The 24701-nt window shown below is 34.6% G+C and overlaps 3 protein-coding genes and 1 long non-coding RNA gene across 5 annotated transcripts; all 4 read right to left on the bottom strand.

The window, feature by feature from the left end:
- Positions 1-2664: 2664 nt before the first annotated feature.
- On the bottom strand, positions 2665-3150 carry LOC113773637 (pectinesterase inhibitor-like). The gene has a single exon (XM_027318269.1). The coding sequence runs from the start codon at positions 3148-3150 to the stop codon at positions 2665-2667; it is 486 nt and encodes a 161-aa protein (XP_027174070.1).
- A 6157-nt stretch (positions 3151-9307) lies between these two features.
- On the bottom strand, positions 9308-10160 carry LOC113775850. Its single transcript, XR_003468944.1, has 2 exons — positions 10108-10160; positions 9308-9755 (listed from the first exon to the last, which is right to left on the bottom strand). It is a non-coding gene; the product is annotated as an uncharacterized LOC113775850 (long non-coding RNA).
- A 4404-nt stretch (positions 10161-14564) lies between these two features.
- Positions 14565-20215, bottom strand: LOC113776054 (HD domain-containing protein 2). Of its 2 annotated transcripts, none has more exons than XM_027321125.1 (8): positions 19810-20215; positions 19331-19455; positions 19189-19226; positions 17700-17783; positions 17508-17587; positions 17238-17274; positions 15340-15381; positions 14565-15012 (listed from the first exon to the last, which is right to left on the bottom strand). In XM_027321125.1, exons 1-8 carry the CDS (start codon positions 20062-20064, stop codon positions 14945-14947), a joined length of 729 nt encoding a protein of 242 aa, XP_027176926.1. In that variant the 5' UTR covers positions 20065-20215; the 3' UTR covers positions 14565-14944. The 2 variants fall into 2 exon arrangements, with proteins under 2 accessions (XP_027176926.1, XP_027176925.1); XM_027321124.1 differs by having other exon boundaries at positions 17700-17810; positions 19810-20212.
- Positions 20216-21036: 821 nt separating this feature from the next.
- On the bottom strand, positions 21037-21549 carry LOC113773635 (protein DOWN-REGULATED IN DIF1 11-like). Its single transcript, XM_027318268.1, has one exon. It carries the CDS (start codon positions 21547-21549, stop codon positions 21037-21039), a length of 513 nt encoding a protein of 170 aa, XP_027174069.1.
- Positions 21550-24701: the final 3152 nt, after the last annotated feature.

The raw sequence follows: 24701 nt of genomic DNA, 5'->3' as shown, positions 1-24701 counted from the left end.
CATTTAATACTTTCCTGATCTTTCTTGGACGAACTAATTACATGTCTTACACCAAAAAAAAGAAAAAGAAAAATGACTAATAATTATCCTCAAACATCCCTATCATATTATAACTAGTACCACATACTGGAATCAGATGGGTGAAGAAGTAAAATTGCTTCCATAATCTGTCTAAGATAAAAATGTTTATGGTGAAATGAAACCAGAAAAGGGTAAGGAATTGCTACAATTACATTTGATGGAGTACAACTATAGCAACTCTATATATAATATCCCTTTAACGTACTAAAATTAATATATAACAAATTGTTGTGGAAATGATAAGGTCCATAATGTCTGGGCACATCTTTGATAATCATCGAGAGCTACTCTCACTAAATTTGAAGATTCTTTGATATGTCCATTCACCCAATTGCGGCGCGCAATTGCCAGATTTATATAAACTTTAAACGCATAGCATAATTGCTTGAATTAAATTGGCTTTCTTAGTTTAGACAATCGGTAATCTGCCTACAACCTTGTTTTAGGTTGAATATTCTAATTTTTCCCCTAGAGAGATGTCTAATTGTTAGTTGCTCTAATATTTGCTCAATCTCATGTTTATCCAAACCCTCTAACCTTTCTCTATTTTCTTACGTAGTAGTATTCTCCAACTAGCTAGATTTATTGATGAATATAAAAACGCGAGCTAAGGAAAGCATTTCTTCAAATCTGAAATCGGGTAGATTTTATTCTGAAATCAAGTTGATATTATAGATTTTTTCCTTTTTTTTTTCAAATATTTTATGGCTTGAAAAGCAGCTATCTCACTAAAATCTAAAAAATTCCATGCATTAATTCTTCAAAAGTAACATTGAGTTATTTGACATTGTTTTGAAAAATGAAGCGAATAACTTCCATAAATCACAAGGAAAGAAGGGAAATCTCTAATAACATTAAGTTATTTGACATTGTTTAAAGTATGAAGAGAATACCTATCATAGATCATAAGGGCCTAAATTAAAATAAAAAGGACAGGATATCGCTAATTTTTTTTTCTCGACACAGAGGGTATTCAGGTTTTCGGCCTGACTAATCCCCCTGCGGCTCGGGAGAGGGCATTCCAACCCATTCCGAACACGGTAACTACGAGACTCGAACATTGGTCAATGCCTTAAAGAAGGACTACATGACCGGCTAAACTATATATCCCGTGGGCAGATAGGAAATCGCTAATGACAATGAGTTATTTGACATTGGTTGAAGTATGAAAGATAAGAGCTTCCATGAATCATATTCCGACTTGTTGCAAAAAACAATTTTGAGACATTCAATTGGTTCCAAAGCCTTATTTAACGAATGAATGTAGGGGTTTAGCCAAACCACCCACCTTTCCGAAGTGGTTTAAACCAAAAAAAAGAAAAAGATTATGTAAAGGTGCATACATGTACTTGTGTTGTTGAGGGGATAAGACCAGCAAGTAATCCAGTTTTGATCTATTTATGATTTCTTTTTTTAGTATTCTTATCTATGATTCTTCATGTTCGATTTCTTTTTTTTTTTTTTTGCTTTTCCGATCAAATACTAGAGTTGAAAATTAGTCATATACATAATCAACTGTTGTCGAGCCCTTTGTCCGACATTTAATTTTGATTTTAGTCTGTCAAGTATGCAGCGTTGAAGAAAAAATAAAAGTCAATTTTCAAGTAAGTGTAATAAAGAAACAATTGCACTAGATGGTGAGCATGTTGCAAATTGAGATATTATCTCCTTAGATAAAAATCAGTAAGAAATGTCCAAATTTCAAAGCATTGAACATTGTATACAACTTATATTATAAAAACCAACAAAAAAAAGGTAAATATTTCATCTGGAACCAAGCTTCAGAACAATATCTGAAGGCAAAATATAGTCACTCGTCAGTCCTCCTTCCCACTCAATGCCCTCTTGACTGCTTTTTCGGTGGAGGAAGAGGTGAGTGGAATTGCCTACAGACTTGCAGCATATGAAATCAGAAAAAAATATGGGGACGAATTTAACTTCAATCTATCAAAGTCCTAAGGGAAGGCCAAACAAACTGAAACTGCTCTTTGCTCTTCACCCTACCGAAACGAAGTGTATGCATATAACTATTATGAGTTTGTTTGAATTGTTAAATTTTTCCCAAAATAAACTAAGCATCCTAAACACGTTCTTCAATCATTTTATTTCATACATCAAATCATAGAATGTACTACTGTATTATTCTTAAAAAAATTTCAAATAACATTATTTTATATCCAGACAAACTGTATGCTTTCTAGAGCTACAATTATGCACCATAGCACCCAAAATTACTATATATAGTAGATCTAATCTAATCTGTTATCATGTAAATCGCCACTTTAAACACTGCTCTACATATTACCTCACAAATCAATAAATTTGTCCTTTTGGTTAGTTTTTGGTGTAATCCCTGTATAGCTCCACTAATATAGTACATCAACATATGGCAGTGATCTTGACATATCCTCAAAACTATAGGTAATACTTGACTTCGGATCAGAATAATAGTGTAACATTTTGAAGAGGTACAATAATAACAAATCATTCAAGAATCATGCCCCGGCCCGCAAATATATTTCTTTGCGTTGCTTGTTCTTGATCAGCATTATATATCAAAAAGTTAAATAAAGGCCTCCTTCGTTAAATTTGGAACAGAATTGCAATAGCAACTTCGTAGAAACCTTTCACCTTATCCAAGTTCATACGCAGCTCTTGTGAAATAGGTGGGCATACCTTCTTAATTGCCTCGTCACATCTATTATAATTAGCAATAGATACTTCAAGCCGAATTGACGCGTCCTTGTAATCCCCATCCCTAAAGCTCTGTCGTGCTTCTCCAACATTATACAATGCGCCAAGTATAAATTCTTTGCACAGGATGCATGTTTTCTTGAACGTAGGATCGGTTGCATTCTTCAACAAGTTGTCGAAATCATTATAAACGTACAACGTTTGTATCCCAGAACAAGTGATTGATTGTCTTGCAAGCCCTTTTACATCCTCTTTATCGCGAGTAGCATCACCTTGAATGCAAACGTAGCAATAGTCAAATTGCGGTGTTCTGGAGCAAACTTTGGTTATTAGAGCTGCATCTCCGCTCACATTTTGTAGGTATGGTGCAGCCATGAGGCAGCAAAACAAGGTTAAAAGGGCAATTCTCAACATTGTATTTCAAATAAAATTGCAAAAGCTATCGAGGTTGGAGTCTCAGAAATCTAAATCTAAGGTGATTAGATTTATTGCATCGATTTAGTGGTATTTAAAGGCATTGAAAAGTTTTTTATTTCTTTTTTGGAAAAAAATAACAAAAATTAATGCAGGATTAATATCGTATGGAAGTTGAATACTGAATGATAATGGCCTTCCTATCTCGCATCAATTAGGACAAAATCATTCATAGCTTTTGTTACGAGGCATGAACATGAATATTTGAGCTAGGAAAGAGTCATTTACCCTCCACATAAAATGTTAAACAGGATATATAATTTTTTTTGGCTTGGTTATTAGGTTCTTGTCATATTGGTTCTTTGTCCGTAGTTTTCTAAAGTCTTTTGAGTCTTTTCAGTTAAAAAAACAAATCCAAGCCATTTAATTGGCTCCAAAGCCTATGGTGTAAGCCAAATTCACCTTCCGGGAGTGGCTTAATTTTTTTTTTTTAAAAAGAGAAATTATACAAATATGTGTCATCATCATACACTTGGGTTGTTGAGGGGATAAGACTAGCAACTAATCCAGCTTAATTTGTTCTTATTTATGACCATCTCTCTCTCTCTCTATGTGCCTTTATGACCATCTCTCTTGATAAACTCTGGAAGTGTATAAGGGAAATCTTGTACCCTTTATGCAAAATTTTTCACTACATCGGGCAAGCTAAAATTACAACACAAGAATCAGGTGGAAGTTTTTTTTTTTTTGGACTCCGCTAAATAACATCACCACGCTTAACCAGATAAATTTGCTAACAATACTATAAATGTAAATTTAAATCAAGTAACAAGAATAATACAGCCTTGAAGTCAACTGGAGTCCATGAACATTAACATAATAATAATAATAATAATACACTCCAATTTTACAAATTAATTTGGAGCAAAACTAATGCTGATCATGAGAGAGCGACAATTCTAAGAGACACCTCAATGAGATTTTTTGCTTTGGTTAGTTGTTTGACATATTCTTGCGAGATGGGGTCTGTTATCAGCTTATCACAGTCGAAATACTTTTCATAACCAAAATTAAGAAACTGGATGGCATCTGATTTTCGTTTCAGTCTCCATGCTTTAAGTGCGGCTCTACAATAACCCATGCATGAGTCAAATTTTTCCAAACAGACCTTTGTCGTTTCTTGAAAATGTCCGGTAGAATTTAATGAAAACTCTAAAGTTGTTCTTCGCACGATGACAAATGCATTACTAGTGCACAAGATGGATTTGCCACCGAAGTCTGCTCCGTTGCTGTTGAATCCCTTTTTTCCACTCAAGCAATCGTAGCAATAGTAAAAGTAGTCTGTCTTGTCGCAGACACGTCTGATCTCGGAATCATCGCCTGTCACTTGAACCCCTAAGCTTCCCCACAAGAGCCAAGCAAACAGATAAACTTTGCCAAATGAAGCCATGTGATTTTGCTGCACTCGTGATCAAATTGAAAGAATCATTAATTAACATGAGTGCGTTTCTGGCTGTAGAAGATTTAAGAAAACACCAACAAACAAATATACCACTGTAAAAAAAAATAAAAATAATTCACCCTTTCCACACCACTGCCACTCTCGACTGCCACCTTCTTGCTCCTTCTTTTCTTCCTTTTTCCCCCTTCTGCTCCCTTCCTCCCCCATCTTTCTATCTATCCCCGCCCCCTCCCACCACTGGTCCAAATCGGATAGGGGAAAAAGGGAAGGGATCGCGGGAAAGAGGGGAGAAAGAGGGTGGAGAAGGAGGAAAATGGAGGTGGAGGAGAGGGAGGGAGAAGGGATAAAAAAATAAGGGAGAGGAAGGTGTAGCAGGTAGTAGGCAAAAGGGAGGAGGAGGGGTGGCAGAGGAGGTGGTAGTGGTGAGGAAGGGGGAAATACGGTGTTTTAGGAAATCAGTGTTTTGGACATATATCAAATTAACGGGCTGTTGAGATAAATTCATGGTGATGGGAAGAAATATACTCCATGTACGTATGTGAAAGGATCAAGAAAGTATTTGAAAACATCAACTTTACATGACAAATAATCACTATAGCAGAGAAATTAAAACAATCATCCATGAATGGAGTAAAGACAGCAAATTATGAAAAAAAAACCTCGACGAGAAACTTACCCAAACAAAAACTGTTGAACGAGAATTGAAATGAAGAACTCCTGGATCTCTTCTCTTAAATAATGAAATCTAAGGATTCCAGAAACGACAACCAGCAATTGATTGCAACATGAATTCGGTCAGTTTGAGTTGTGAAAATCCAAGACCGGTGGCAGTCCATATCTTCTCTAAACAAGAGTCTCATCCATTAGTTGACAAGTGTTAAATGTTGCCAAATCAGTTATATTTTTAGATAATTTCAGAAACCTACTGTGATGTTTTCTGATATTTTCACTTTGTACCCCTCTAATTTTGAAATACTACGTTGGTTTTTGGTAATAAAATTAGCCCCGGTCGTGACTAATAAGTGACTTACAAAAAGGCCTGATTGAAAATTCTGACGACAAAGTTTGTTCCCAATTTATTCTTTGAGCTCCCAAAGACATTAGCCGACAAGAAGTTTTTTTAGAACAAGTAAGATACTGGATGGAAATTTTCATCCACGATTTAAAAAATCTTGATTTTGATAAGATTTTTGTCTCATTGTAGCTTGTTCCAATGCCCCTATGAAACTTTTTTTATTCCGTTAGCCATATACTTCACACGCTCTGTAGTTCTTCCAATGTACACCACTGAAACTCGAGAAAGTGATGCATTTAAATTTCGAGAAAAATGGCAAGAACCTCCAACATACTAGATTTCATGTTTATAAACTACATGGAGATGCAGTCAGTCTAAAACAACTACTGACAATATATTAAGGGAAAACAGAAATTCAGCAACAAAATGCAAACCGTAGAAAATGCCTAATAAAATAGTTTCATATTAGTCACAGGACCAATATGGGCGAGACTAAAATGGGTTAAACTCATTTTGATCACACCCGTATACCTAATAAATCCCTTTTTTTTTTAAGGAAAACTCTTTTTTCCTCGTTCACATACTTCAATATTCCTTTTTTTGCCAGCCCAAACATTTAATAAATTCTATTTTATTTATATTTTTAAGAAAAGCTCTTTTCCCCAATTAAATACCTCAATATTGCTTTTTCTGTTTATATCATTTAGTTTGTTTATTTAACTTTGTTCTACACTCTTCTTTATATATTGTGCGATAATTTTTCAACTAAATAAAATTTACTAGATACAAAATTCAAAAAAGACCAACTTTGTATAAGTGGATGATTTTTTTTTTCTAAGATTATGCTAATTGTAGGCATCCTTCAGAAGAACTGCAACTGAATGACGTTAAATAGATCGCCAAAATTTAAGTCGCAACAAAATCCATCTACTCATGTATGCTATTTTAGTCCTTAACCTTCAAGACCCAACTCCCAAGCTAACAAATTTTCCAATTCTAATGCCATTCCCCCGTGTCTACGCACCTTTTATGGTTGCGTGACCGGCTTTCTTCAGCCGTAGGTGCTGAACTTTGGAGAATTTGGCTTTCTGAGTTTTGGAGAAAATGGTAAAGATGAATTGATCTCTGATTTGTTCTACCATCCCAACCGGTGAATCATTAAAATTCATTTTTAATAAAATCTTTTGGATTTACAGTTTCCATTGTTCCCATCACTTCTTACTTTAATGTTTAGGTCCAAATTTTACAACGAAACTTAGTAATGAAAATTGTTCTTGAGTTAATTTTCTCGATCTTTATTGTCTTAAAACTCTTTATTTATTTTTTGTTTTATAATAAAATTCTTGATAGCTTTTCATTTTTTTATGAACAGAATCAAGAAGTCTTTTTTAGAACAAGTAAGATACTAGACGAGAATTTTTATCCAACGATTTAGAAAATCTTGGTTTTGATAAGATTTTTGTCTCATTGTAACTTGCTCCAATGCCCTTACGAAACTTTTATTATTGCGTTAGCCATACACTTCACATGTTTTTAGCAATTCAAATGCAATCATCAAATGATTTTCGTTAGGTTTATTATCTATTCTAGTTATGATACGTAGCGTGACAACAATATGGATTCACATTTCTTGTAAAGATTCAGGCATTATTATGTCAAGCAAATTTTGAAGATCTTGACCCATCTGGATACAACTTATGTACCACAAGATGCTGGCCTCAAAATGGCATCAAAATGGTTGTGGAAGGGACAGGACAGAGTACATAACTTACGTACCACAAGATGATGGCCTCAAAATGGTTGTGGAAGGGACAGAGGAGTACATAACTAAGTGATGATGGCGAAACTCCACAAAAAGAGCAGGAAAATGAGTTCTGTTTTTACTGAGCCAAGTAAAATATATATATATATATATTCTTCTACTGAGTGCTATTTCTAATGCACAAGAGTTTTAAAAGCCTATATATTCAGCCTGCCTTGGTTAGAAGTTAGAACTAGTTCTAATGGTCATTTTTAATGGGGCACATATTGTGCACGAAATGTGCACAGAACTAGCTCTGTTAAAATCTTTTAATTTTTCGTTAAAGGATTTAGATTGACTTTTTATAGTAAAGATGAGGGACTAAAATAATCACAATAATAGATAAAGGATTAAATTGATCAAAACTCTAAAGATAATGGATCAAAATGATCATTTTCTCTAAACTAAAATGTCTAAGTCCTTAGTTGAACTAGATAGCTCAACTGATGGCCCTTACTCTTGCTCAACTGCCCCAACTACTAGCCCCTACACTTTTGGTGGCACATCAATAGATGGCAATGCCCCTTTCCTCCAATACACTACTATCAATCAATGCCATGTCCGTAGCCACAAGTAGCATCAACATTGTAAACATAACAAAGGCAAGCTACAGTCTCCTTCCATAGTTGATAAGCTATGGCTCGCCAAAAACTAAAGCACAGATAACATAATTGTCTCTCATCTGTGCTCCCCCATCTAATGCAATCCGAATCAAGTGCTCCAAATGTCTCGCAACCAAATGGCTCATGGTAATAACCACTAATATCCGGGGAATGTCAACATAAGTAGGTACTCCTTGAGCACTTCTCCACAAGTGTCCATCTATGCTCGGACATAAATTTCCTCATCCACTAGCACTCAAAACCATGATTAGTTGTAGCCACCAATATCCAGAACGGTATCAAGGTAGCTTGAACACCCAAAGAGAAGAGAACTTGGAAGTACCATGTAAGAGATATACCAATATCTGTAGTTCTTCAAGAGGAAGAACAAACCAAAACAGGATCATAGAAGCGCAGATCCTCCAAATCACTAGAGCAAAACCTACTCGACAGGTGGTGGGTTCATTAGTTGTTCAATTGGAATCATAAAAAACATTTTGCTTTATAAGAGGAAATTTATACAGGCTACTAGCAAGTTGTGAAAATTGAATAAAAAAGTTTTATACTAAGGCAAATTTTTTTCTAGTAGGAGAGATGAAATTTAAAAAACGAGAAGAAAGTAAGAAAATTAGAACTCAGAACCTCTACGTTCTAGAGTCTCAACCATTGAGAGTTTGAATATTACTGAAACGGTGGTGAGTTATATTACTGGTTCTTTTTTTTTACTTCGAATTTTGTTTAATCAAAACCTTAACTAGGCACAAGTAAAGGAACACTGTGATTTGTGACATTTAGTTCAGTTTACACAACTTCTAATAGCATCCAAAATTTCTGATTCTACTCAAACGAAGGAATGCTTCTCGATATACCCCATCTTGAATTGGTCATCTATGTACCTATATAGACGACCACAATCATAAGGAATTGCTCAGTAACATTGCCAGAATATTAATCATAACAATGTTGGTCACGATGATGCGCCCCCTAATAATATTTTGGTCTATCTTCATGGTTTTTCCCATCTCAGCATACGCAGCTGGCTAGAGCAAAGGACTCGTGCCAAGAGCCTCAACAACATTTTTCCTATTTTTGCACACACCTTCAAGATTCAACAACATATGATTAACCCCAATAAATGTTACTTGATTCGCAGGCTTAAATTCTGCCACCAATTTCCACCTTCAGTGAAAGGTGAGGCAAATAAATGAATATTCTCATGCTCTCAAGCAATCATCAGCTATACAAGCCAAACTTGGAAAAGATTACCATAAATAAACAGTACAAGCATCTGCAGGTTTAATTTCTAACAGAAACTATTGATGGAATATTATCCAGACAAATTATTGTCGTTCATGCATGAAGAGCATAATATGCCGTTTTTAACTGCACAAACAAGAGCCTTTGGCTACATTGGCCATCCTAAGTGATATATCGGGTCAGTCTGGAAACAATAACAAGAAAACCAAGTTCTGTGTTTACTCAGCCGAGTACTATTCTCTTGCTGAGTAACATTACTGATGCAGAGGACTTTAAAAGCCTGCGTCAGCCTGCCTTGGTTAGAATTAGTTCTTTGAAAATAATAGGAGATTGTGACAGTATACAAGAAAAATTTAATGTGTCAATGGTTCCTTCTTCTTGATGCAATTTCTGAAGCCCAAGCTTTACCAATGTTCGTTTGGAACTTCCCTGCGACAAAGAACAACAGACAAATTAACTATTGTTCCTCACACTCTACAGTTCTTTCAATGTACACCACTGAAACTCGAGAAAGTGATGCATTTAAATTTGGAGAAAAATGCCAAGAACCTATAACATACTAGATTTCATGTTTATAAACTACATGGAAATGCAGCCAGTCTAAAACAATTACTGACAATATATTAAGGGAAAACAGAAATTCAGCAACAAAATGCAAACCGTAGAAAATGCATCCTGTTCTTCCGGTAAAAACGTTAATGAGTAAAATATCAGTATCCAAATGGAACAAATATCACAAGAATTGGAACCAAAGTTATATGAATGAGCCAATACAACATACCTGCTGTTGACTGGAAAAACTCGTCCAAATCCTTCCCTTGCTCTGTATAATACAAGAATGTCTTTTCAATTTCTATACAAGTTTCTCCAAAAATGAAAACATGCCTTATATATCACAAACCAGGGTAAGCAGATTAAGAAGAAATTACAAGTACCACAATATGATGGCCTCAAAATGGTTGTGGAAGGAACAGAGTACATAACTATGTGATGATGGCGTAACTCCAGAAAAATAGCAGGAAAATGAGTTCTGTTTTTACTGAGCCAAGTAAAATATATATATATATATTCTTCTGTTGAGTGCTATTTCCGATGCACAAGAGTTTTAAAAGCCTATATATTCAGCATGTCTTGGTTAGAAGTTAGAACTAGTTCTAAAGGTCATTTTTAATGGTGCACATATTGTGCACGAAATGTGCACAGAACTAGCTCTGTTAAAATTTTTTAATATTTCGTTAAAGGATTTAGATTGACTTTTTATAGTAAAGATGAGGGACTAAAATAATCACAATAATAGATGAAGGATTAAATTGATCAAAACTCTAAAGATAACGGATCAAAATGATCATTTTCTCTAAACTAAAATGTCTAAGTCCTTAGTTGAACTAGATAGCTCAACTGATGGCCCATACTCTTCCTCAACTGCCCCAACTACTAGCCCCTACACTCTTGGTGGCACATCAATAGATGGCAGTGCCCCTTTCCTCCAATACACTACTATCAATCAATGCCATATCCGTAGCCACAAGTAGCATCAACATTGTAAACATAATAAAGGCAAGCTCCAGTCTCCTTCCATAGTTAATAAGCTATGGCTCGCCAAAAACTAAAGCACAGATAACATAATTGTCTCTCATCTGTGCTTCCCCATCAAATGCAATCCGAATCAAGTGCTCCAAATGTCTCGCAACCAAATGGCTCATGGCAGTAACCACTAATATCCGGGGAATGTCAACATAAGTGGGTACTCCTTGAGCACTTCTTCACAAGTGTCCATCTATGCTCGGACATAAATTTCCTCATCCACTAGCGCTCAAAACCATGATTAGTTGTAGCCACCAATATCCAGAACGGTATCAAGGTAGCTTGAACACCCAAAGAGAAGAGAACTTGGAAATACCATATAAGAGATATACCAATATCTGTAGTTCATCAAGAGGAAGAACAAATCAAAACAGGATCATAGAAGCGCAGATCCTCCAAATCCAACAAAGAGGTGAGAGGAAAATGAACCAGTGATGAGGATGCAACCAGATTGGAACAGCGTGGCCCGTTTAGACATCCAGCACAAGGCACACGGAGGCAACATCTTGTAATTAGAAAACAAATTCATTATAAGGGAAAAATGCCAGTTTTCATTCCTAAACTTTGGGTCATGGACACATTTCGTCACCAAAATTTCTAACATAACACATTTTGTATTTGAACTATCAATTTTTGTCCAATTTCATTCTCAAATAGGAAACTAATTAATTTGAACCGGAATTGGGCACCTCATAAGCATGAGTCTATTGTGTGAAAAGTCTTGCACGACTTCAAATTAGCAAAATAGAATGGCTATTTTCACTCTCCCAACTCCAATACATTTTTTTCCAATTCCAATTTCCATTCAAATTGATTAATTTTCCGTTTGAGGAATAAATTGATCAAAAATTGATAGTTCAAATACTAAATGTGTTATGCCAAAAAATTTGAGGATGAAGTGCATCTATGGATCAAAGTTTAGGGATAATAACTAGCATTTTCCCTCATTATAAGCTTTCATTTAGTTATATCCAAAAGTGCATGAGAATAGAGATGGGTTAACAAACATAATCAAACTAAAATTTGAGGAGAATTTAATAAACATATTTCTAGTTGAAAAGTTTATTCAATTCCATCGAACAAATTATTTAAAATCAAAGAAATTATCAAGAACCATGTAGAAATTTTGATTGACTTCCTTTCCTATACCATAATTGCATTCTAGTTGTAACGACAATAGAAAGTTAACTAATGAAAACCAATCAGTTCTAATTTCATAATACAAATAATCTTGTATGAATTGTCCCATTAACACAAAATACAGAACATAACATAATTTCCTATATGTTTATCTTGCAAGATCATCAGAGATGATGCTCAACAAAACTTTGCTAGCTAAACTGGGTTGGAGAACGATTAAATAGCAGGGTGAATTGTAGACCAAAATGCTCACCAATACCATATAAGCGACAAAAGACTGATCTAAGTTCCAAGAAAAAAGTTGAAGAGTCATACACGTTGATTATCAGGGCGAGGCACACAATTTTAGTAAAAAGGATTAAATGTAGATTAGGAAGTCAGTTGCTAGATGGTAGACTACCCACTATCTGGAAAATCCACAAAATAGATACCAGAAATAGAGAAGAGGAAACGAGTGAAAAACTACAGGTGGTTAGCAGAGAAGGAAGATGGAAACTTGGGCCACTAAAAAACTACCTACCAAAATAACATGCTTTCTATCTGAGATGCTTATTACTAAATCTTACGTCAATTATGGCATGAATTCACGTATGTCCAGGTCTAAACAACATATTTGGTTATTTGATTAATAGTTTTTCAGTTCCGATCAATGTTGTTTAGCGAGTAATTATTTTCCACTTTTATGCCTAGGTGTTCTATAACTTATAATATTAGCGGTTCCAATTATGGTTACCTCATATTTTTGGCTAGGTTTATTATCTATTCTAGCTATGACATGTGGCGATGATATAATCATTTTACTGTTTCATATATATCCCTGGAAGCAAGTTTTAATCCTTAATTTTAAGAAAAATGAAAATGTGTGATGAGTGGTGAGTTTCCTGAAAATTTTCGAACACTTAATCTCCTACCTATTGCACCACGATACGCCAAGACTCGCCTAATCAACACCATCAATCATTTCAATTAAAAGCATCACAACCCATAGTCTACCCAATTAATGGCTAAGATTTCAGCTCATGTTATGCCCCTAAACAAGAACCATTTTGTTTTTTCTTATCCTCTGTCACCAACTCACACACAAGGACACATGCACACGCATCCAGCTAACACAAACTCAACAGTTCCAGCACTTTTTTTTTTTTTGTTGGAGGAGTTCCAGCACATTTACTCCTGGTTCCAACTCTACAGAATTAGCTTGTGTAGCCCTAATTGCTAAATTCTTTGTGCCCAAACCAATTCCAATATCCCATCACTCTCCCTCCTCATAAGTTTTGCATCACTTGTATTCTAGTATTAATTGTGAGGAAATAAACCAGTGTAAAGAAATAATATTGATCCAACTAGTGGAAGATTTTCGCTTAAAATTAGATTCAGAAGATTGAACATGAGAGCAAACAACATTAAAAAAAAAAAAAGCATTGTCAACATGAATGCCTAGAGATAAATGATTTACAAAACAAGAAAACGGAGAATTCCTTGCGTTGGAAGAATAATAGAATATGTAGAAAATGAAAATAGTAGTTGAAATTTTAGAAGTTTATAGGGTCAAATTCCTCTTTTGGTAGGTGGTGGATTCATTAGTTCATTAGTTTTTTCTTTTTTATATTTTTTTAGCAAGAGAGAGATGGAAGTTAAGAAATGGAGAAGGGAAAAGAAGATTTAAACCCTAAATCTTTCATTATCGAGATCTCAACTTTAATCACTAGACCAAAATCTACTCGACAGGTGGTGGGTTCATTAGTTGTTCAATTGGAATCATAAAAAAAATTTTGCTTTATAGGAGGAAATTTATACAGGCTACTAGCAAGTTGTGAAAATTGAAAAAAAAAAGTTTTATACTAAGGCAAATTTTTTTCTAGTAGGGGAGATGAAGTTTAAAAAACGAGAAGAAAGTAAGAAAATTAGAACTCAGAACCTCTACGTTCTAGAGTCTCAACCATTGAGAGTTTGATTATTACTGAAACGGTGGTGAGTTATATTACTGGTTCTTTTTTTTTACTTCGAATTTTGTTTAATCAAAACCTTAACTAGGCACAAGTAAAGGAACACTGTGATTTGTGACATTTAGTTCAGTTTACACAACTCCTAATAGCATCCAAAATTTCTGATTCTACTCAAACGAAGGAATGCTTCTCGATATACCCCATCTTGAATTGGTCATCTATGTACCTATATAGACGACCACAATCATAAGGAATTGCTCAGTAACATTGCCAGAATATTAATCATAACAATGTTGGTCACGATGATGCGCCCCCTAATAATATTTTGGTCTATCTTCATGGTTTTTCCCATCTCAGCATACGCAGCTGGCTAGAGCAAAGGACTCGTGCCAAGAGCCTCAACAACATTTTTCCTATTTTTGCACACACCTTCAAGATTCAACAACATATGATTAACCCCAATAAATGTTACTTGATTCGCAGGCTTAAATTCTGCCACCAATTTCCACCTTCAGTGAAAGGTGAGGCAAATAAATGAATATTCTCATGCTCTCAAGCAATCATCAGCTATACAAGCCAAACTTGGAAAAGATTACCATAAATAAACAGTACAAGCATCTGCAGGTTTAATTTCTAACAGAAACTATTGATGGAATATTATCCAGACAAATTATTGTCGTTCATGCATGAAGAGCATAATATGCCGTTTTTAACTGCACAAACAAGAGCCTTTGGCTACATTGGCCATCCTAAGTGATATATCGGGTCAGTCTGGAAACAATAACAAGAAAACCAAGTTCTGTGTTTACTCAGCCGAGTACTATTCTCTTGCTGAGTAACATTACTGATGCAGAGGACTTTAAAAGCCTGCGTCAGCCTGCCTTGGTTAGAATTAGTTCTTTGAAAGTAATAGGAGATTGTGACAGTATACAAGAAAAATTTAATGTGTCAATGGTTCCTTCTTCTTGATGCAATTTCTGAAGCCCAAGCTTTACCAATGTTCGTTTGGAACTTCCCTGCGAGAAAGAACAACAGACAAATTAACTATTGTTCCTCACACTCGAAACTCGAGAAAGTGATGCATTTAAATTTGGAGAAAAATGCCAAGAACCTATAACATACTAGATTTCATGTTTATAAACTACATGGAAATGCAGTCAGTCTAAAACAATTACTGACAATATATTAAGGGAAAACAGAAATTCAGCAACAAAATGCAAACCGTAGAAAATGCATCCTGTTCTTCCAGTAAAAACTTTAATGAGTAAAATATCAGTATCCAAATGGAACAAATATCACAAGAATTGGAACCAAAGTTATATGAATGAGCCAATACAACATACCTGCTGTTGACTGGAAAAACTCGTCCAAATCCTTCCCTTGCTCTGCATAATACAAGAATGTCTTTTCAGTTTCTATACAAGTTTCTCCAAAAACGAAAACATGCATTAGATAGCACAATCCAGGGTAAGCAGATTAAGACGAAATTACAAGTAAATACAATTATAAAATGCTTCATACTTGAAACCCAACTCCAGAGCAAAACTTACATATTCCAGACAACATTAGAATGTAGGAAAAAGCAGCAACACAACCACATTTAAGAATTAAGCCTAGCCTGAACATTGAGTTCAACAAATGCTACCAAACTCGCAGTCAAGCTTCAGAATCTTTCACAGCAGCTAAGCCATGTTCATTCTATCACAAATTCAGTATAGGCCTTCAGAATCTATTAACTCTAATATCTTTTAGTGAAAACCAAACAAATAATCTCCTTTGAACCCCTTACCAGCCAAGACAGTAATACAATTGTACAAGCAGTTCTACAGTTCAGATTGGATCAAATTCATAATCTCATCTACTTTTGAACCTTAACATATAATCCTCCGGCATTAGTTACTACCTACCCCCATTTCTAGATAAATAAATCAAACATGTTTGTATGGAAAAGTTCTTCAGATTTGGTTTCCTACTCCATAATGTTAACAGACGCAAAATTGTTTGTTCAAACTGCAATTCCCTGCCACACAACCAACACTAATAATTATATTTAGATGCCATCCACATCAAGGAATTAAGAAAAGGCATCAAAAGCATAGAAAACATATTATGTTAAGAAAGGAAGCATTCATCAGAGGCTCATCATGTTTTTGGTGTAAAAGATGGTACAGCTAATAAGCTGCACCCCACTTTTTTTAGGTCTCTGCCTGCCTAAATTACCTTTTATTCAAAAGATTGTCAGAATATTTCGAAACTAGGCAGATTTAAGAAGTAGAAAAAGGTAAATATAAGGACATTTCAAGGAATTTGGCAATTAATGATAAACTGAAGAGGAAAAAGATGTAGGACAATTAAAACAGAAAACCTTCAACAACAAAAACAGAAGAGTCGAGAGTATTTTGCTACAAGATCAAGAGCAAGCAGCCTAAGGACTTTCATTTTCTACTTTCAAATTGCAGCTGCCCAAATTAAATTTGTGTGGGAGGATTAATCGCTTTTCTCCTAACCAGACATGCAAAATCATTTCTTGCGGAGAACTCTTGAAAAAATAAAATGAGAGAGGAAGACGAAGAAGAAGACAGCTCTGTCCCAGACCTTGAAGCCTAATCACAAAATACAATATATTTTAATGCAGGATATGAGTCAGCATGGTAGTTATTCCGGCCCCATAAAACATCATTAATTTATTGGAAAAGGAAAGGAGAAAAGAATAAGTGCTTTGGCTTTCAGGATGTGAACTTTTATCTGTATGTAGGCTCAACTTAGACAAAAACATTAAATTTTCAATGCACTGTGGTGCTGCATATCATGCAATTGTTCAAGCCTGAAGGATAAATGTGTATTTCCTATCTCAAGTCCTCAAATTAAACTTTTGTTGTCTATAATGAATGAATGAGATTGCTAAATCATCCTCATACCACCTCCAACTTTTCTTGTTATTATTATTTTGTGTTTTTTTTTTTTTAACAATTACCTAATTTCATGCAGTCCAGGACTTGATACAACAAATTCAAGATGGAGCATTGGGAACTAACTGAACGGAGATGAAAAGTACCAAGATTCATGTAGTTACTTTTACACACCTGAAAGATCACCCAGAATAAGCAATACTTGCATTCTTATAAAGACTCAAAGGACAATGTTAAAATTAAAAAGAACAATAAATATAATATTGAGCTATTAAAATTCTGCTATAGCTAAGCGACCAAGTACTTTATAGATACAAGCATACAAGGCTTACCATTTTCATACTCCAAGGCTTGAAGAATCATTTCCACCTGAACAAAAGAACAGTGATCAGATGGCCTTGCTACTGTCCATGGGTTACATATGTGAAGGACGTAAAACCATGCAAAGACACATTTTATGGGGGGGAGGGGGAGACAGAGAGAAGATAATGAGGGTGCAAGAAATCACGGGTAAATGCAAAATGAGGTAGAATCCATTTAACAATTATCAAAATCATTGAAGATCCTACATTCTTCCTACTCTCAATGAAATCTTGTCTTACCTTGTCCAAGTCCTTAACCACCTTAGCTTCTAATGAAGTATTTTCTTCATATTCAGTCCACAAATCAGCTATCTCCTTAGCTGCAATGAGTAAAATCATAAAGCAAGAAATGAGTTTGACATGCTTTGGAGTCTTTACACGCAAATACACTGCAAACAGGGAGGGAGGGAGAGCGAGGCAGAACAAAGATACCTTGTGGGCCACCACCAAGTAATTTGCACATGTGCTCCAGCGCCTCTTGCTCCCTCTGACTCTTTTCAAGCTTAGAAATCCCATCTGAAGGTGTGATGTCACCAACAATAGCTATTGGAGGAAATAAATAAGGTCCACGGCTTGCAGATAAGAGGTGCAAAATGAAAAATATACTCAGAATATGGCAACATAACATGACAGAAACACCTATGATCTAATAGTTCATTTATCTGGTTCGTGGCTGAGCCATGTATGAGGCATATAATTTTTTTAAAAAAATTATTTTTACCCCACTAATTTATCCATGTGGCCCCACTGACCAAAGCAAATTATACATTTAAGGTATTGGGTTGTTAAACATTTTGTCTGGTCCCTGATAATTGGTAGAAATTCAATAGAATTGTATATTAATGAGTAATCTAATAAACATTTTGAATAAAAAAAATTGATGATTATAAGTCTATTTTAGGGAGTTGTTCTATACGCAAGAAAACAAAATGATAATGGTACTTTAATGGGTTATAGGGCACATACGGTTCTTTACATCCTCTTGTTTTATTTATTGATAATTTATGTAGCTAATTCTTATCACTTTACCATGTGGATATTATTGTTGTTATATAACTTAGAACAAAAAATAACTCTAATCTATTGATGCCTGCCACTGCATATAGCTATATGTTTTCCTTGTACCGAATAGATGACTAGGTCATTTTAACCACATGAGCTTACCAAAAGAACATCAAGATGCTATTCTAGCACAGTAGGAATGTAATGAGGGCATAGTTAATTCAATAACTAGGCACAAAAATCTAAACTTATAACGCATATTGTATAAGTAAGCATCCCAATATAGTAGCTCATTTATTTTTCAATTCCAGTGATCAAGTAGAGATGTATTACGATACAATGTTGTAGTTCAATTCTGATTTCGTAGTTTGATTTCTTGATTATGCATGTTAAGCCGAAATAAGTAGCTACAAAATTGAAGTCGATAGTCTTAAAGTTGAATCGTAAACGTAAACATCTTCAGTAATTAATTTAAGTATAATATTGGATCTTCAACCATCTACAGAAAATACCTTCTCTAACCTCAAAAAGGTAGGAATAGAAAAACAAGAGCAATTAAGGTTTCTAAAATGACACGCCATTACAAAGACAACAAAAAGGTGACGATACTTAGAATGCCTCCAAAAAGATATTATTGCTTGGATTCTGTCCATAATTTACAAAGAGAAACAAATGCAAGATGTTAATCATCAAATTACAAAACAGACATTAGTTCACACGTACATATGCGAACATAGTACTGCTAAAAGTTGCTCCCCCACTTCGCTAAGTAGATTGAGAATTTCATACTATTGAGAAAGCAAAATTAACTCACTGAAAGCGATACTGGATTGTATTACAAACTTTTACTCATTTTAGCAGTACTAAATAGATAATCGATCAGAAAATATTAATCTGAGTTGCTAAAATGCACTCTTACCTTCAGCCATATCATGCACAATCGCCATTTTTACGCACCTGCATAACAAGAAAATTTAAACTTTTAAATGATTTCTCGTATTCAAGCCTGAATAAAGTCGAAAATTAAAAAAATAATAATAATAACATGACAAGTAACCGACTTGTCTCGATTGACACCAGGAATATCAGCAGCAATTAGAGCCATTACTCCCATCCGATACATGTGATCAGCAATTGATTCTGGATTCTCCACCCCTTTCTTTACCCATCCAGCTCTCTTTGTCGTCTAAGCATCAGGACACTTCCATCACAGTTATAAACTTCAAAAAGCATGGGATGCAACAGACCAACGGAAAAAACATAATACTGGCCCTATTCAAAACACTACTTCTTAATCCTTTTCGTTTCAATAACAAACCAAAGTTCTGGAGGCAAGCATATCTCCTTGCACCTTGAAATACACTTTATCTCCCCAAAATACTAAATTTCCAAGATATTTTGAACAATGCACCGGCATATCAAACGCAATTCAACCCGCTTTGATACGAAATGTGTGAAGCGTAAAAAATGCATCCAAGTGAAACAAAAAAAAAAGGAGCAGAAAAAAAAACAGGCGAAAGGTACAGATGATCGCAATTACCTTGAGGCGGTGGCAGAGAGTGAGAAAATCGATAGCGGAGGTAGCGGAACGAGAGGCAGGGGATGAAGAAGAAGGAGAAGAAGCAGCAGCAGCATCTGAACGTTCGGAAGTGGCCATTGGAGAAACCCTAGAAGATGAAGAAGAAGAGGGAGATTTTCCAAATGCTCGGAAACTGGAACCGTTAATAGTGAATCTCAGCTGAGTGGAGCAGCTGATGCCTGCTAACAACGTCGATTTGAAAATTGCTCGACTCATTTGTTTTTTCTGATTTTAATTTTAGTTTTCAGCTCTGTTAACGAATTTCCGAGGGGCTTTTTGGATTTGGAAATTCGGAAAATTACTTACTCGTATTGGATTTATTTGGATATGCGCTTTCCGGGGGAAAGAACGAAAATTGTGAAAGTGAATATCTGCGGTATATTTTGACAGAAAAAAAAAAAAAAAGAATATCTGCGGTATATAGTATATACTGGTTGACAACGGAACCGTATCTCAACTAAACAATGCTGCTAGTAAAAAAGGAGAACTTTTCTTTTTCTTCCTTCTTTTTATTTATTTTTTTGGGTTTAAAATTATTTTGCCATGTGAACTCTCATTAATTTCCTAATTCGTATTCCTCCCTTGACATTTTACCAAAATTTGTAACAAAACAATACCACTCATAATTAACTCTACATCGTTTATGAAGCTAAATGTATCCTGTTCTTAAGGTTTTGCATATAACTGAGAATATTGAAAAGAACATTTCTCCAATATTTTTCTATAATCTTTGAACGAATCCCACATTTAGGAGAGTAATTTACTCGCATACCATCTGAAGTTGCGATTAATAGAAATTTTAATGTATAGGAACATCAATTTAGATGATAAGGTAGATTATTTTGAGATAGCTATTAGAAACAAAATCGAATTTTGATGTCAAATTGAGAAATAAATTTTACAAGTTAAGATAAATATGGAAATTATAAATTTTTTTCAAACCTTGGGGGAGGTAATTGCAATTATCAGAAACTTCAGGGGAGGGTTTTGAGATTATCCCAAATATTAATGAATACAGAAATTCAAGCACCCCTAGTTTTTTTTTTTTTTTTCTTATTCCACATTTATTAGCCAACAATAAATTACCATAACATTAATTTCAAATGCAGCACATATTTTTCTTTATTTGAGAATCATATTGGAGCTTATTGCTTTTTGAACTTCACAAACCAATTCTGCAGATCTTGCTTATTTGCATGCAGTAGCCTTGGCCTTAAGTTTGCGGTTCTTCCTAACTTCTTTAAGGCAGGCATTGAAAACCTTGTGACTATTGGCCTTAATAATTGGTGCACCTTGCTTGACATCAGGCAGGCCAGCAAACACACTGACCACGGCAGCATGACACTCCATTCCAATGTTAAGGAGTTGACAACAACAAGGGATTGAAACGTTTCTTGTTCCAAACAAAGAACCTACAATTTCTTCACCACATATCGGACTTACATTTTCGGTACAATTATCTATGTAGTCTTGAATACTTTCGGGTGTGCTGTCCAAACATGCCTCCTCCGGCGACTCGGCCGACGGAGCTTCAGCTGGAGGAGCACGACTATGGTTCTTATGATGATGAGGATGATGGTGTTCTTTAGGTGGTGCCGTTACTTTTAGTTCTTGGGCTAGCCCCGGAGGAACCATGGCCATTAGGGCTCCGCCAATAATCAATGCAGCCAATATTGTGGAGGAGAGATCGGGCTTTGCCATTTCAATGTTAATTGCCTTGACTTGTTAATCCGGAGAAGTAGATTATTTGCAGGGAATTCAAGTTTCTTTTATATAAAGTGATATAAGATAGAGTTGAGAATTAATGCTTTATTCGGTTATGTTACACAATTTATTGATTGAAATTTAATAATGTTAGCTAAGTATTGAATGAACGTATTTAGACATTCATCTGCGAATCTTTATAACTGACAATCAAAGATAACTTTGGGACTCTTTTTTTTCCCCTTGTAGACCAAATTCTTTGAAAAAAAAAAGAGAAAATTCTATAAAGAGAGAAAATAAAGATTGAGTTTTACCTAGAATAATTATGGGAAGGTAGATAAAAAGGTTGACTTACGATTTAACCCCCTTAATATCTATGAGCTTGCCAAGATCCCATGCCAAGGAAAAGCCCGATGCCTGCGTAAACTGGGTCCATCTGCTATATTTGACCCTGTGTCCATCTAAATTAGTCTGGGCTTGGGCAAAAAGTCATCCTATCCAGTGAAAAACACATGAAAAGTAGTAAAAAAACAGATTGACTGAACTAAAAAAAAACTTTTTCAAAATAATATTATTCCAACATGATGAGTTAATTGCATATGGTAGAGGTTGGATATGGCATGACGTGTTTGGTATAAAGTAAAAGATGGAGCGGAATAAACCAATAATTGTATCAATATTATGTTCAAACCAAACGAAAATCATGAATCAATTTGACCCCAAAAATATAAGAAGAAAAGGTTCGGGAGTGAGTAGCTCTCTGAAGGGGTCTACCCCAAAAAGCCTGGGCAGCCAATATGACCGGACTAGCTTGAGTCTGGCCCGTTTGGCCCGAAAAAATACACTAAGCCTAAGTTGTAATTAGACAGGGCAAATTTTGGGCCTAAATATTATACCCAAATAAGATGTGAGCCAAATTTGTGTCATACTAGGCTCAGAATCAATTAAGATCCAGTCCATACATGAGTATAATTATATATATAATATAGAGTAAATCTTATATACACTGAAAGTGTATACATTATCACCATTGGATTTATAACACATGTGCAAAAGTTGAATTTCAAATTTAAATTTTGTATAATTGTCATTCATTCAATGTTGATGGTGTATACACACTAGTATCAGTATAGGAAAGATTAATCCTATAATATATGAGTAAATCTTACATACACTGACAGCGTATACACTATTACGGTTGGATGTATGACACATGAGCAAAATTTTAATTTTAATTTTATATTCAGATGAGTTGTCATGTATCTAATGGTGATGGTGTATACACTGTCAGTGTATAAAAAATTAATCCATAATATATTTATAATAATATCTATAATTTATAATTATACATATTTATGACATAAAATGATAACAATTTATAATTATAAAATATATATTATATATAATTGTGTATTTAATTATAAGTTTGGATCGATTCCGATTTGAGTTCGAAACTCATATAATAGTGTGAATTGATCATGAACTTTTTAATTTGAATCCAAAATCCAAAAGTCCAAAACCCAAAAATCTATATAATTTGTGAACCGAATTTGAACTTATCAAAATTCAGACTCAGAAAATCCGATTGACACCCCTACTAAAAACTCCCTCCACCACACACACAGAGACAAATTTCGCGAGGCAAAATTTGCCGTCTAGCATCTGCTAAATCGAACATATATGGGGATCTGAAGCAAGTGCAGATGATTTAGAGTCACCCAACCGAACTAATCAACGGAATCAACGGAAGCTCATGCAACAAAACATGCGCAATAAAACAAAACCCTAACTTTGTTTTTTAAAACAAAACCATAACTTGTTTTCTTTTTTGTGGCATTTACTACGTTAAATGTTAATTTCAGTCAGTGCGGTATCCGTCTTTCTAGATTTAGCCATTTGCTTAATATTCTTTGCCAGCTTCAAATTAATTACATACTTCTTGTAGGTACACGTCATTCCATTCGCGAGCATTGATCTATTTCGTATTTGTTTACTTGAGAAGTTCCTCGATATAATTACTACATACGTAGGACTTATGACTTTGATCTGATTGCGTGCATAATTATTATTTATTATGTTTGCAATTACAAATTGTTTTTTACCAATTCAAATTGTACGAACCTTACGTGACAAGAAATCGTCAGGAAGAAAGTTAATTGAGTTTTAGTTGATGAATTAGGCAGCTTGACATGTTCTTTGCATTGTCTTTATTTATGATTTGTTCAAATGGTATGTTGAGTCTAAACCAACCATATTCTCGTCCAATCTTTAAAAAAAAAAAAACACACACACACACACACAAACATATTCTCGCTTATTCATATTCTCGTCCAATCTTAACAAAAAAGAAAAAAACCCTGGTTTATTCTGAGTCCTATATTAGGATTTTTTGAACGATATGTAACATCCACCTAACCTATCATATATATACACATACACTAATAATTATTATTCTCCCTCACATTTATATAATTTTTCTATTTAATCTTATCTACTCTCTCTTATATTTATTTACTTTTCCAAGCTAATATTATATTTTTAAAAATATGAAATATGAAATATATTTTAACGAATGCACTATGAGTATCCATCAGAGGGATCGAGACTTAAATATTTGCTTGGTACTTGTAGATCATCTATGTCACTACTTGTAGATCATCGTAGATAATCTAAGAGTGTGTTTGGATTGTCAAATTATCCCAAATAATATTTCGTTTGCATCATAAACACATTTCTCAATTCACCTTCTTATATTTCCAATTACTTTTTATCTCACGTACATCACATCACAAAAAGTATTATAGTAATTATTTCAAGTAATACTCTATCACTACTTGTAGATCATCTGTATCAATGTATGGGTTATAGACCATCGGTTATCTTTGGCCAATATAGTAGTAAGATTTGGACTATTTTAGTAGGGGTAGGGGTCATCTTTGGCCAATAAGAGGCTAAGCCTATCCCATCCCTGCTATCCTCCCTTTTACTTACCCCAGTTCTTTAACCCAAATTTAATGGTTAAAGTTACTCAGTTATATGATTTTCATGATCTTTAAACTCTCAGTTACATGATTTTCATGATCTTTAAACTCTCAGTTACATGATTTTCATTATTGGCAAAAGACGAAAGTTGTAATATAGTGGTAGCG

Source organism: Coffea eugenioides, chromosome 6, assembly GCF_003713205.1.
Source record: "Coffea eugenioides isolate CCC68of chromosome 6, Ceug_1.0, whole genome shotgun sequence".
NCBI classification, from domain to species: Eukaryota; Viridiplantae; Streptophyta; class Magnoliopsida; order Gentianales; family Rubiaceae; genus Coffea; species Coffea eugenioides.
Note: the sequence above shows the minus strand (reverse complement) of the source record. Positions and strands in the feature narration are given on the sequence as shown.